Raw genomic sequence first — 14,712 nt, forward strand, 5'->3', positions numbered from 1 at the left:
GCATCCAGGATTCAACCAACCAAGGGTTGAAAATCTTTGAAAAAGAATTCCAAAAAGTTCCAAAAAATAAAACCTGAATTTGCCACATGCCGGCAACTACTTACAAAGTATTTACATAGCGTTAGGTGTTATAAGTAACCTAGAGATGATTTAAAGTATACAGGAGGATGTACCTAGGTTATGTGCAAATACTATTTTATATAAAAAACTTGATCATCCTGGGGTTTTGGTATCCTTGAGGGGTGATGGGAATTGGGGAGAAAGAGGGGTGGAGTCCTGGAAACAATTCCTCAAGGATACCAAGGGCTATGTGGGACAAGACTGCATTCAACTGTAAACATTTCTTTCTAAAAGTTCGTTATAAATATAGTTTATATTAAAGTACTATCCTGTGTTAAAACCTAACATTTTCTGTGTTGGTACCCGGGTCCATATACAGCATTCTCAGTCACAGTGATCTCGATCCTGGGTGTGCTCGGTATACAAAGGAGGGAAGAGGAAGTGAGTGGGAAGGGACATACTGGCAGGAGATGTATACAGTCATTTTACATCATGTACACAAAAGAAGCCTGTGCTTTATTCCAAACTGGACCATTTGTGAAAACAAACTGTCTGTAACTTGGCTGTGATAATAGATCCACCTTCTGGGTGGTCCAAACATTTAAGACAGAGAGAGATTCCTTAGAAACTTTTGCCAGAAAAAGAAAAACTGCTCACTTAGAGATGTGAACCTTAAACTTCTGTGAAATACCTAGGCCAGCTGTATATAATGTTTGCAGTAACAATGCCCTCCCCCACGCTAAATATTTGCAACTTTAATTCACATTGCACCAAGTAAAGAGCACCCTTGCCTAGAAACTAGTTTCCTACAAATCAGATCACAACCAATTGCTCAAAAAATTTTTTGAGATTGTCTGGTATTTGATTGATCATCTGAGCCATCAGGAAAGCCCTGATTTATCTTACTTCTAATGTTGTTTATGACACGAGTTTTACCTGGCTGATTAATTGGATGGTAAACAATTATTGGGTGGGGACCCTTTGTCCTAATTTTGTGAATTGTAATTTCAACTGATGGAGAGAGTTACTTTGTAAACCGAGCTCCCCAGCAGAGGGTGGAGCAGAGGACCACTGTCTAAGTAGCACTGCTATCATCTGCTTTTGTAGAGTGTGAGGAAGGGAAGGGAGGGCATTGCTTGCAGGTTAAAAATTGATTGATTGCCTTGAGGACCATATCTCATTCATGGGACTTATTCTGGTGTTCAGTACAGGCACTGGTGTTTTAATTCTTTGCATGCTTAAGAACTTACATAAAACAAATCAATGAACAATAAAAGTTTTCCTTTCTATTTACTGTGGGATATTTCTGAGAACACAACTTGCACCTACTAGGAAAATAAAGTTATCTCAAAAGTGAACAATTTAATGACTCATATTGTGTCTATTTTTATTCTGTAACATGTATGAGGTACTAGACACTGTGCTTGGCACTGAAGAGGCCGCCACCCCCCCCCCCCCAAATTTGCTGGGGTTGCCAAGAGGGGGGCATGCAATCTGTGGGATACAGATGTATTCAAACAACTGTGGTACAAGGAATAATGTAAGGGTATGTAGGTCAAGAGCTACAGTAATTAAGTGGATGAAATGATGGCTACCAGAATCAGGCTGGAGGAGGGATATTTGAATGCATTTCCAGAGGCACAGAGGATGGTGGAATGGGTGGGGAAGAGAATTCTGGAAAAAGATGATAGCAAGAGCAAAGCCATGTTAGAGAAATCATAAGCGGTCCAGAGTATGGGCCCCACTACATATTTATGGAGTGAGAGGAAGAAAGGAGAGAGAAGAGAGGGAGGAAATGAAGTTGGACACTTGAGCTGAGAGAGAGGGTGAAAGCCATGAATGTCATGCTAAAAACCACACCTTTTATTCTCTATAAACTGGGGATGCCACTGAAGGACTTTTAAAAATGGGAAAGATAGGATCAACCATGCATGGTGAATTGAGAAGGGAGACAACAGCTAGGTTTCAACTTATGAAATCTTGAGTGGGGACAGTGGAAGAAAAAGAGGAAAGTGGTAGATATGGAAGAGTTAGTATCAATAGGACCTGCTGATGAGTTGGATGGCACAAAATACCTCTTTGGAAATATCTGTACAATAAGCAGAATCCTTCATGTGTTTGGAGGATACAGGCTTTGGAAGCAAGTTGACCTGCATCAAAGTCCGTCCCACCACTTGTGGTCATCGGCAGGTTATAAATCTCTTGACGCCTCACTCCCTTCATCTGCAGAAAAGGATATTACTAGTACTACTATTACTCTGATAGGATTATTGTGAGATTCAAGTGAGTTAGTGGGTATGAAAGGCTTAGAAGAGTGCATGGCAGGCAAAAGTATACTAATGCACACACAACCTCATCCACTACCTTTTAACACAGTATAAAAATTACGAAATTAATATAATTATTCTGCCACCTAATTATAATACTGATAAGTATGTTCCTATCTTTTAGTCTTTTTCCCAAATGATTTTTAGTATTCTAATAATTTCAGTGGAAGTACTCTCAATTAGGTGTTCATTAAGTCAAAAAAGTTCAAGTGACTATGTTTTCATTTATTGAACAAGAGTCTACCATGTGAATGGCTTTGGGTACACTTGGATAATAAAGTGTACACCTATTAGAATAATAAAAGGTACACCAATTAGGATAAATTTATAAAGTTATCTCAAAAGTGAATGATTTAATCACTCATATTGTGTCTACTTTTATTCGGTAATATAAGAGGTACTAGACACTGTGCTTGGCATTGAGTAGCCCCCTAAATCTGCTGGTTGTTGCCCTAAGCGGGGAGCATGCAATCTGGGATACAGATGTGTTCAAACAACTGTGGTACAAGGTGTGATGTAAGAAGAGGTTGTAGGTCAATTAAGTGGATGAAATGAATTAAGTGGATGAAAACAAAGCAGTGCAGTGGTACCTGCTGTCCTTGAGTTAAATTAATTGAAGAGAAAATCTGTAGTCAAATGAAATAATCATATGTGTTCCATAGGCACTGTTATTGAACCAAGTGTCACTGTGAGTGACACAAATTAATTATGAGTTAAAAATTCAAACAGAATTGGCTTCCCAAATAATAGTTGTCAATATATCAGATATATTTACTGATAGCTCCTGCAGTCAAGTGCAAAATGTTAAGTTCTGCTTTGAAATAAACACTGTTTATAAAGTCAACAACTCAACATTTCAAGCATAAGATTAATCATATTGATATGTTCCACAGTAATAGCAAGATACTTCTTTTATAAATCACTGAAAGGATTTTTGTGACAAAGTTGTCTCCCTAAGATTTACTATAATATGATTTGTTAGGATTTATAATATAAATGGGATTTGTTAGGATTCAAAAGCTTACTTCATTTAATATAAACAAATGAAAACTATACTTCAGAAACTTTAAAAATATTTCTCTGTAGAGATAATGGAAATTGTTTCCTTTGGTAAATCCATAAAAGGCATTGCTTGGCCCACATCACTGAACCATTTTCTGCCTAATTTACTTAGGAACATTTTGGGAGTATGTTAAGTTCTTATGTCCATATTAAAACACATGTCAGATGTGTTTATGTTTTCAAAAAATGTAAAACAAAGCTTGAAATGTTCCATGCATCCGTATGTTTTGAGATATTTTTAAAAGCCATTGGTTCTTAAAACCCATAAGGAGAACAGAATTTAGAATTCTTTGTTCAAAGTCTATGTGAGTATGTCAGATTATAAAGTATACATTTATAAAATATAGTATGAGCAGTAAGGAAGAAAATAAAGCATAGTAAAGATATAAACGTGCTGAAAGTTTATGTTTTAAAATTAGGTTTAATATATATATTTATATGTGATAATTGAAATAATAACAATTTTCTGTTAAGACAATGTTAGAAAAAAATCAACCAGACCAACTAGAAATTTACTGACAGGACAGATGCTGAATTTTTTCATTTTCTTTTTTCTTAATTGGACAATACTTTAGAAAATAATAAGTTTACGGAAAGCTTGACTTTGATAATGAGGTATTATCTTCAGAGTTACTAGTCTGAATGATGGCTCTCCATCAGGTGAAGGAAGCTATCTGACACGTTTTCTTTGTAGTTTGAGTTATAGGTGATGATTTCTAAGCCAAGTCCCAGCTTTCGAAAGTATTTACTCAAAATGCCTGGAAACCTAGTAATACAAATTAGTAACTTTTTCCCTGTCTGGGCTGATATGATAGATTCCAACTCGGCCAGCCCAGGTGGTGCCCTGCGAACAGCGCCCTGAAGTTTTCATCCAGACATGGAAAGCGTTCAGACGCGCGTCTCTCTCCAGCAAACCACCACTACTGTCTCCGCTTTTCTGATCCCCACCTCGCGTTTGTTACCGAAAGGAAACCTGGCGTCGAGGGCGAGAAGGCAGCCCACCTCGCAGGGAAACCACGCAGCCAGTTCATCCCTCCTCGGAAAACTGCGGGAGGCCAAGAGGCTGCAGAAAGAGACCGCTAGGACGGGACGTGGTTAATTCTCTAAGCCGCTCCGCATCCTCCAAACTTTGTTTGCCGAGATGCTGCCGTCCCTCGACCTGTGAACCCGAAGCCAGACCCACCCACCACACCCCAGTGGCTCACTGGCCGCGCTCCTCTCCCGAGGGGGCCCGTGGCACGCCAGAGTCCCCGACTTGCAGCCGAAGGATGGAAAACACCTACCCTGGTGATGACCAAAGGCTGGTTGAAGTCTATGCCCCCCGAGAGTCTGAAGCCCCAGGGCGCCGGCCCGGGCAGGACCACGTTTTGGGGCATGGTGCCTCCTGTCACTGCCTTGCTCGGGCGGGGCCGCAGCGAGTGTCCCCGAGCGGCACAGCCCACTCCGCTCCCGGGGCAGTGTCCTCGCTGGACCGCGACCCGGGAGCTTTATCCCCGCTCGCGTGTGACGTCACTGGCCTCCCCTCCTCCCCGCCCCCTCCCACCAAGGAGAGCTCCAACTTTGGAAGAAAGAGACGTGCCAGACCCGCGGGAGTTTACAGACGCGCACCGGCTCGGCGCAGCCTCCCAGACTTCTTGGGCTTAAGGCTGGAGGAGGCTTCGGGTTACAACTCCCATCCCTCTCTTAAAGTAACACCTGTCCTACTGTTTATCTTCTGCTTGGAGAGCCGCAGGGAGCTTCATTGGAAGTTAAAAGCAATTAAACCACAGCCTCTATACTTGAAGTTAAAAGAAGACAAGCATCATCAATGCAATTGGTTATTGAGCAATTTTGAGATCTCTAATAGTTGCTTACTAGTGTGTGAGCCTGGCTAAGGTACTTAAATTTCTTAAGCCTCAGTTTCCTCTGCACAGAATTATGGTCCTTCTCTGGTAGGGATGCTGTGAGAATTAAATGAGATACTTCTGCACAGTGCTTTACACGGCGGCATGTGGGTCTGTGCCTGCGTCCTAAGTCACTTCAGGCAAGTTCGACTCTTTGCGACCCCATGGACTGTAGCCCACCAGGCTCCTCTGTCCATGGGATTTCCCAGGCAAGTATACTGGTGTGTTAGTTAAGCGACTCTGTGTGTGTCTGACTCTTTGTGACCCCATGGACTGTAGTGTCTGTCCATGGAATTCTCCAGGCAACAATACTGGAGTGGGTTGCCATTTCCTACTCGAGGAGATCTTTCCCACCCAGGGATAGAATCCACATCTCCTATGTCTCTTACCTTGGCAGGCAGTTTTGTTTTTTTTTTTAACCACTAGTGCCACCTGAGCGTTGGAGAAGGAAATGGCAACCCACTCCAGTGTTCTTGCCTGGAGAATCCCAGGGACGGCGGGGCCTGGTGGGCTGCCGTCTATGGGGTTGCAGTTAGTCGGACACGACTGAAGCGACTTAGCAGCGGACAGGACTGAAGCGACTTGGCAGCAGCAGCAGTGCCACCTGGGAAGCCCTTATGTAATCTATGATAATATAAATATATTAAACTTCTATTTTAAAAAAATGGAGAAATCTAAAAGTGAAAATACTATGCAAAGATACCCAATCCAGTGAATCATCTTAAAGTGTATATGAAAAGACAATTCGTTAGTACACTCAAAGTGTTAGTGAAAGTGTCAGATGCTCAGTAATGTCCAACTTTTTGTGACCCTATGGACTGTAGCCTGCCAGACTCCCATGTCCATGGAATTCTCCAGGCAAGAATACTGAGTGGGTTGCCATTCCCTTATCCAGGGTATCTTGCCCACCCAGGGATTGAACCCAGGTCTCCTGCATTGTAGGCAGATTCTTTACTGTCTGAGCCACCAAGGAACCCGAGTATCCTCAGAGTTTCGTTTAATTTTGATTGGAGTAATTGTACTTCTCTCACATTCAGTCTCTAAACTTATGTTTTTGACACATGGGTGGCAAGTGTAACAGAAACCCAGGAGCTGAGACTGTCCTGTGTGAGCCATGCAAGAGGACCCCCGAACAGGACAAGACTGGGTATAGGAGAAAGGGGGGGTGGGTGTTCAGTGAACATCTTAATTGTCCAGGTGCTGTGGTGATTGCTTTATCCCTGTCATCTTCATCCTCATGGCAAGCCCATCAGATTGCTCTTCTTCTTCTAATTTTTTTTTTTTTCTGGTAAAGAAGTAACTTCTTAGAAGTTACTTGCATAGATCACATAGCTAATAAGTGATACAGTTGTGATCATAAACCCAGGTCTGCCTGACTCTAGGGTGTGGCTGGTGTAGGTCTGAAGACTAGGAGAGTCTGAAGCGGGTCCTGCCTAGGTTCCGTGTGGAATCAGATATTTTTGGTGCTATATTCCAGGATGCTCTGATTCCCAAGGAGAAGGGGAGGGACGAGGGAGCAGAAGCATGAAATGCTTGAAAAGCCCAAGGATGAGTGTCTTGGACTTCATGCTGAATACGATATGGCTGTCTCACTTCAGGTAAGGAGAGCTGCAGTATGTTTTATTAGCAGCATAGTCTGTATGTGGTTTTAAGACTCACAGAGAGGACAGATTCAGGGAGCAGAGAGCAAAGTCGACTAGCCTGGAGATCGTGTCAATCACAAAACCTGGGTTGAAACTACTTTGTCCACTGTGGCAGGTTTTATAAAATCCTAGCGGATAGGTGTTTTCCGGTCCCAAACAGTTCTTTCAGCCTTCCTTCCTTCCCTACTTCTCTTTCTGTCTTTAAAGGAAGAGTATGTATTTCAGTCTGAGACCCCTCAGTCAGTGGTTCTGAATTTTGATGCGCATTAAGAGAGCCTGGGGAGGCTTCCCTGGTAGCTCAGATGGTAAAGAATCTGCCCGCAATGCGGGAGACCTGGGTTCTATCCCTGGGTTGGGAAGATCCCCTGAGGAGGGCATCGCAACCCACTCCAGTATTCTTGCCTGGAGAATCCCATGGACAGAGGAGCCTGGCGGGCTACAGTCCGTGGGGTTGCAAAGAGTCAGACATGGCTGATCAACTCAGCACGGTGCAACACAAGAGAGCCTGGGTGCTTATTAGAGATGCGGACTCCTGGGCTCCACTCTACAGAGATCTGAATTCAGTTGCTTGGACCAAAATCCACTGTGGGTGGTCTGTGGACCACACATTAAGAAAAAGTATATCAACGCATAGGATGCTAATGTCTTATACTGTGTCTTCATCTGTGTGTTTCAGGAATGTCCTCTTTTCTCTATCACATTCCTCTGTCTTTCCACACTTTCTGGGAAGACTTGATTGGCCACCAATATCTACCCCGAACGTTTTCTTGACTTAGCTCTTATTTCTTGTACAAATATCTTGATTTTGAATTTAGCTCTTCTCCAATATAACCAAGCACCCACTAATCTGATGGATGCTGGTGTTAAACACAAGGACAAGGCATGGGTCTGGATTTTGACAGGCACATAATCTTCCAAGGATGATATTTTATTTTTGTTCTTTACTTTTATTTATTTATTTTTTGGCTGCTTGGCATATGGGATCTTAGTTCCCTGACCAGGGATCAAGACTTTCCCTGCACTGGAACCACAGAGTCTTAACCACTGGACCATCAGGGGAGTCCCAAGGATAACGATATCCTGAGAGCTATTTTGCATTCCCAACCAGACAATAGGTTTCTCCAGGGCAGGTGTCCTATTTCATTGGAATTTACCAAAACTGCCATCTCTTGCTGACTTTGGGGAGGTGGTCAGTAATTACTGATAGGTGTACCGTGCTGTGCTAAGTCGCTTTAGTCATGTCCGACTCTTTGTGACCCCGTGGACTGTAGCCCGCCAGGCTCCTCTGTCCATGTGATTCTCCAGGCAAGAATACTGGAGTGAGTTGCTGTGCCCTCCTCCAGGGGATCTTCTATAGGTAGAAGCAGGTTTTGGTCTTGACTGGAATTGGCTGGATTAGGGAAGCTCCTTGTTCCTTCTTGACCCTCCTTTCCACAATAGTCCTACCAAGAAGCACCTTCCCTGACAGCTGCTGTTATGCTCATTGTTTTCGGGGTTTCAGCTCCCCCAACCCTACCTTGCTGGTGCTGTATTTGCGTGTCTTTGCTGGTATGGCCACACAAACCAACTTATCCAGGGGCCCGGGCAGCCAGCCAGTGCTCCCAAACCCTTCCCTGCATTGTATCTGACTTCCTCTTTGGTAAGAGCCCGTGTGATTTTCATGCTTTGGAGGATTTGGGCCCTTGTGAAATCTCTCCTGGAGAATTAACCACACTGAATTCCATGCTCTGTCTGCCCTCAGTGCTGGCAGGAGCCTCCATTGTTTCATTCCCACGTCGTCACACTCCTTGGGACCATGCGATGGTTCAGCTCAAGTTCATTTGGTATTCCCCTCTGAAATATCACTGAGTTTTCCCACTGTTGGTACTGAATTAACTAATAACAATCAAGAGACTCATCAGTATCCTGGAAATGAGAACTGAGGCACTGTGGACTGAGCAGCAAATAGGGGCGACTTCTGGGTACCAGCCTCTGTTATTGCTGATGGCTGCCGTTTGGATGCTAGGACCTTTGCAAATTGCAGTGTCATAGAGAGAAAGAGTTGGTCAGAGGGTGAACATTTTTTTAATCATGTTTTCCCATTGAAGCCACTCATCTGGGGTATTTCCATCCTTACTAGATTGTCTTCTGGGTGGACTTCAAGCCGAGTAAGGGCAGGTTGCTTCCTGCCACTGGCAGCTTGAGGAAGAAGCTTCTTTCTTTGTGGACTACTTATCTATTTCTAGTTGTGCCAAAGTGAATGTGATCAGAAGAGCTACTATGGTGTGTCAGGTGTTGTGCTAAACATTTAACAGGCTAGTTATTTCTGATTCCTAAGACAACCCTGCAGTATAGATATTATCCTAGGAAATGGGGACTGTGAGAAGATAAGGAATCTACCTAAGATCTTATACCTGAAAAGTGACAGAGTTGGATTCAAACTTAGATCTGTCCCTTTCTGCCACTTCCTGCTTCTATTATTTCACAGTGTGTTGTCGTCATCTTCTATTTTTTTTTTTTTTTTTCTTTTTGGCTGTGCTGGGTCTTCGCTGTGGTGCACAGGCTTTCTCTCTAGTGGGCTGAGTTGCCCTGCAGCAGGTGGGATCTTAGTTCCCTGCCTAGGGACGAAACCCATGTCCCCTGCATTGGAAGGCAAATTCTTAGCCACTAGATCACCAGGGAAGTCCCTTCATGTTGCCTCTTAATGCACATTTGCTAGGGTTTATCCAACCCAGAGAGCCTCTAACAACCTCTACAAGCTGTTCAGTGCCATGGTTTGAGGTCTTTTAGAAGCCAGAAGCTTGTTTTCCCTGGGGACCTAGGTGGAGTCACAAATCCCAGTGAAAAGGACTCCTCAGAAAGTTGATCTCGTTCACCACAAACTGTTCTTGATGTTTCAGGATCCCTAGAAATTCCTGCCTAAATGGGTCTTGGGAAATCAAAGACCTAATCTTCAGTCAAATGGTATTTTACTTGGTAGGGTTAACTGCCCTCAGACTCTATCTAGATTTCTCTTTTTAACATGCTCACGAACCATTAGAAGAGCCAAGATAATAGTTATAATAGAAATACATTGGAACCTGTGCTTCGGTAACAGAGACCATGTGTTTTGGGGCTTTTCTGTTTGGAGTCAGTTTATCATCACTATAAAAACATTTCAGAGGAGAACAGAGTGAGTGGAAACCCTGGGGAAATGTACAGGGAGCTCTAGACTTGGATGGCTGGATGCCTGGCCTGGATTTAGTAACCCAGAAGGTTTGAAGGGAAGCACTAAGACTAGAATTTAATCTATCACAGACGCCTTGACCATCTCCTTGAGCGTTTCCACCTGCTTCACCACTGGGCTGTGTGACTGGTGTCTGAACAAATAAAACGTGTGTGTTCTGTACTTGGTATATCAGTTTAGTCCAGATAGAACTGGGTTCCATACACAGTCATCTTAGTGCCCCCATGTTTTCTTTTCTTAAAATTCTTTAAGACTTTTAAGATGAAAAACCAGGACAATAACTAGTGAGTAATTACTATATATAGTCTGTGTTTATATTATTTGGACAATGTTATTGCTGTTCTAGAATAATGAGCTCAGCCTCCTCTTGTGTGGAGTGGAGGAAAATGAGTGCTTCTGTCCTGTTTATCTCAGTTTTCTGGTCACACGAAGGGAATGAACATTTCAGGTTCCGAGTCCCCGCCAAGCGGTTGTGGTTGGAGGAAAGCCTTCTCACTACAGGAAAGCCATCTGCAAAGAACACACATTTGCTCTTCCTCCAGGTTAACGAAACCTCTTCGTTTTAGATGTAAAATTGGATGCTCCTGGTACAAACTAAAACCAATTCCGTGAAGGTTCTGGTCTATTTATTCCATTAAAATTGTGCATCTCTTAGACCCTGTCATACCAGAATTTTCTGGATTTTTTCCTGACACGTATCACTGGAAGCTCCTGAGTTCCTTCAAAAGCCGCCTTCCATAATTGCCTCTTAAATGTCAGTGGTTCCGAGGCTCATCTCATGTTCTGGAATCTTACTGCGAGGTTTCATAAAAGCCTGTGGCTTGTTTTCCTACTTAAAAATTAAAGTCTGGGGACTTCCCTGCGGTCCAGTGGTTAAGACTTCATCTTCCCAGTGTAGCGGGTGTGGGTTCAATCCCTGGTTGGGGAACTAAGATCCCACAGGCCAAAAAACCAAGACATAAAACAGAGGCAAGGTTCTAACGAATTCAATAAGGACTTTAAAAATAGCCTATGTAAAAAGAGAAAAAAAAAAAAAAAAAAATCCCTTGAAAAGAAAAAAAAAATGTCTGGATGGCTGTCTGGCTTCCCGTATCAGCCAGCATGGAGGCAGAGGGTCGGGAGCAGGGCTCCGCAGAGCTGGAAACCTGAGGAAGGCAGTGACCGGAAACCTGAGGCGGAGGAGGAACAGGAGGAACCCAGGAGGCCGCGGCAAGAGACAGATACTCCCCGTGTGCATTGCGGCCCCCCACCCCTTCAGGCTTCTGCACATAAGGAACCTTCTGGAACTTTCTCGGCGCTCATGGAAACTTCTCAGTTCTGTGAGGTCGGGCGCAGTGTTTTTACAGCGAGGCCACGGGTTTGTGAGGTGCTAGAGCGAGGTCGCAGGAAGAAAAAGCGGTCCAGGTGCCGCGAGGCCTGGGCCGAGGGCTGGGTGTGTCCTGACACGCGAGGCTTCACCCAGGTGCAGCCTCTGCTCGAGCACCCGCCGCGCGGTACCTGGTCCCGCCCCAGCGAGCAGCTTGCAGGCTGAGCGCCAGGTGCGCAGGCGGCGCCCGAGGGGTCAGGTTGGCCGGGTCAAGGGTGAAACCGGTGTCTGTCTTCCGGGGGTGGTGCGCGGACAGCATTTCCTCATGGCAGACGGGGCCTCAACCTGCCCGGACGGCTCCTGGGCCTCTGCCCGGTGACCTCCGGGGAGGAGCTGAGGGCGGGACGGCAGGGCGGCCAGGGGGACGCGGACCACTCGCCTGGTAACCGCTCAGGACCCAGGGCTTCTTGTCAAGATCCTGGGAGCCAGACACCCTCAGAGACCATGGAGGGCTCCTCACTGGTCAGGAGTTCTTGAGGGGCAGAGAAGACCCTTACTAGCCCAGCCTATCTACTGATAATGGCTAGCCAGGTGGACTTTTTTATGGTCTTCAGCAAACGAGGCATCTCTGGTGAGTGCTCAGACATTGGTTCTATGGGCTTTTCCATCCACCTCCAGCTTCTGTACCTGCCTGAGTGAGGCACCTAGTTCTTAACTAGCATGATTATGACTGTTGCAGATGTCTGGGGTTTGTCTGTCTTACTCATTTTTAGTATCAGTATCTAATTGAGTTTTTAATTCAATTCTGTGGTGTTTTTTTGGCTGTGCTGGGTCTTCCTTGGGGTGTGTGAGCTCTCTAGATACGGCTTGTGGGCCCCAGAGCACAGGGGTCTCAGTAGTTGTGATGCATAAGCTTCGTTGTCCTGCTGGCTGTGAGATCTCAGTTCCCTGACCAAGGCTCAAACTTGCATTCCCTAAGCTTAACCACTGGATCACCAGGAAAGTCCCTTAGATCTCTGTTTTGTCTTTTGTTTCTTGACTGCTTGCCTCTTGCCCTCTGGGCCCCGACAGAAATTTACTTTCAGGCCCCAAAAAGAGCCTCTATTTTGAGCTAGAATGATACTGGCTAGTCCACACAAGTGTTTACTAACCATGGTACTGGGCAGTGGCAACATCCTTTTTGTTTAGAAAACATTAACAGGGACAGGGGTTAAATGGGCTGGAGTGGCTCGGGAGCCTCCTTCCAAATATTTTTTATAGAAAAAGATACATTTATATATTGTATATGCCTTTGTTGTTCATGGTGGGTGGGGATGGTCATTGGATAAGTTCCAACTTATCTTTGTCTCATTCACTCACCTTCACTCTTCTCTTGGTCTCAGTCCCCAATTCAACTTAAAACCCTTTTCTATGTATAGAATCAACTTCTCTGGCTTCCCTGGTGGTTCAGTGGCAAAGAATCCTCCTGCAATGCAGGAGATACATGTTTGATCCCTGGGTCGGGAAGATCCCTTGGAGAAGTAAATGGCAACCCACTCCAGTATTCTTGCCAGAAAATCCCATTAACAGAGGCGACTAGCGGGCTACAGTCCATGGGGTCACAAGAATTGGACACAACTTAGCGACTAAACCACTACCACCACCAATCAGTTTCTTAGGCCATGTTACTAACAGCTGTGTAATTCATTCTTTACTAAGTCACTATATTAAAACGTAGAGTGACTGTGGGAAATAACACTTGGCCTTTGGTATAAGTCTTATAGACTACTAAAAAAGATAGATATTGGGACTTCCCAGGTAGTCTAGTAGTTAAAGACTTTGCCTTCCAATGCAGGAAGTGTGAGTTTGATCCCTGGTTGGGGAGCCAGGATCCCACATGCCTCCAAGACAAAAAACTGGAACATAAACAACAGAGGCAGTGTTGTAACAAATTCAATAAAGACTTTAAAATGATCCACATCAACAATTTTTTTTTAAAAAAGGCAGATGTTTAAGAAATAAATGTGCAGAAGTACTACAGGCATCGTGGTAGATGTGTAAAAGGGGTGGAGTGGGGCCATGGGAAGCATGGTTGACTCCTTCTGGGTAGGTAAGCCATGCTGTCAATGTGGAGCTGATTTCTGATCTGAGGCTTCTGAGATGGGTCTGTTTTCACCAAGTCTTTCAGATCATTTCTGAAATCTGAAAGAACCCATGTGTGTGTGAATGAAAGCTCCATTGTGTCCGACTCTTTGTGACCCCATGGACTGTAGCCCATGAGGCTCCTCTGTCCATGGGATTCTCCAGGCAAGAATACTAGAGTGGGTTGCCATCTCCTCCTCCAGGGAATCTTCCCAACCCAGGGATTGAATCTGCGTTTTTTGAGTCTCCTGCATTGCAGGTAGATTCTTTACCCACTGAACCACTGGGGAAGCCTCAAAGAGCCTAGTGTACTCCTCTAATTGCAAACAAAGCTCCATGGATATAGAGTGTTGGGTCAAGACCATGGTAAAGGTGGCAAAGCCTGGGAAGTATTGTGTACATGTGGTATCCCTGTGGTGCACTTATACATGTTGTCTACACTTAGACAAGGAGAGGTTCACAGACAGCATGCAGAATATCTCAAGAGGTGACAGAGAATCCCTGTAAGCCCCTAAGGGGAGCTGAAAACTGAGGTGTCACCATAAACCAAGGAAAATCTCCATATGGCCTCATAATAGGTGAAAATTCTGGTCAGTACCCAGGCTTTTAAACTTACAGGAAGTGTTAGAATGATAATTATATATAATTTGAGTTTCGAAACAAAAATGAAAGTCTGTCTCTCCCGATGAGCTATATATCCTGTCATTACTTTCTTTTTCTGGATGCACAAGCCATATATCGAAGTGTCTGTTAAGCTTTTCCCTCAGAGAAGCGCAGGCTCAGTGTGTCCAAAATTTGAATCCTCTGCCTCTTTCCCTTCCTCCACTCTCCATTCTGGTGAGGAGCACCCCCAGGGTTGCTAGTCAAGGCTCAGACCTAGGTGTTGTCTCCCCCTTCTCCTCTCAGCCACCCCAAGTAATGAGCACTCCCCACATGTTGTATGATTTCATTTATGTGAATATTCAGAACAGCCAAATCCATAGAGACAGAAAGCAGATTAGTTGTTTCTGGGGCTGGAGACTGTGGGGAATGGGGAGTGACTATTTCATGGGTGCAGGATTTCATTTTGATGGAGATGAAAAGATTCTGGAACTAAATAGTGGTG

At 44.5% G+C, this 14,712-nt stretch overlaps 1 protein-coding gene across 2 annotated transcripts in view; it reads right to left on the reverse strand.

Moving 5' to 3' along the window:
* PDLIM3 (PDZ and LIM domain 3) overlaps positions 1 to 4,921 on the reverse strand; it is a 30,510-nt gene extending 25,589 nt beyond the window's left edge. For both annotated transcript variants that reach the window (XM_061134476.1, XM_061134475.1), the window contains exon 1: positions 4,733 to 4,921. In XM_061134476.1, the coding sequence (XP_060990459.1) occupies positions 4,733 to 4,825 (93 nt within the window). In that variant the 5' untranslated portion in view covers positions 4,826 to 4,921. The remainder of the gene's footprint in view (positions 1 to 4,732) is intronic.
* Positions 4,922 to 14,712: the final 9,791 nt, after the last annotated feature.

Source organism: Dama dama, chromosome 32 (assembly GCF_033118175.1).
Source record: "Dama dama isolate Ldn47 chromosome 32, ASM3311817v1, whole genome shotgun sequence".
In the NCBI taxonomy this organism is placed as follows: Eukaryota; Metazoa; Chordata; class Mammalia; order Artiodactyla; family Cervidae; genus Dama; species Dama dama.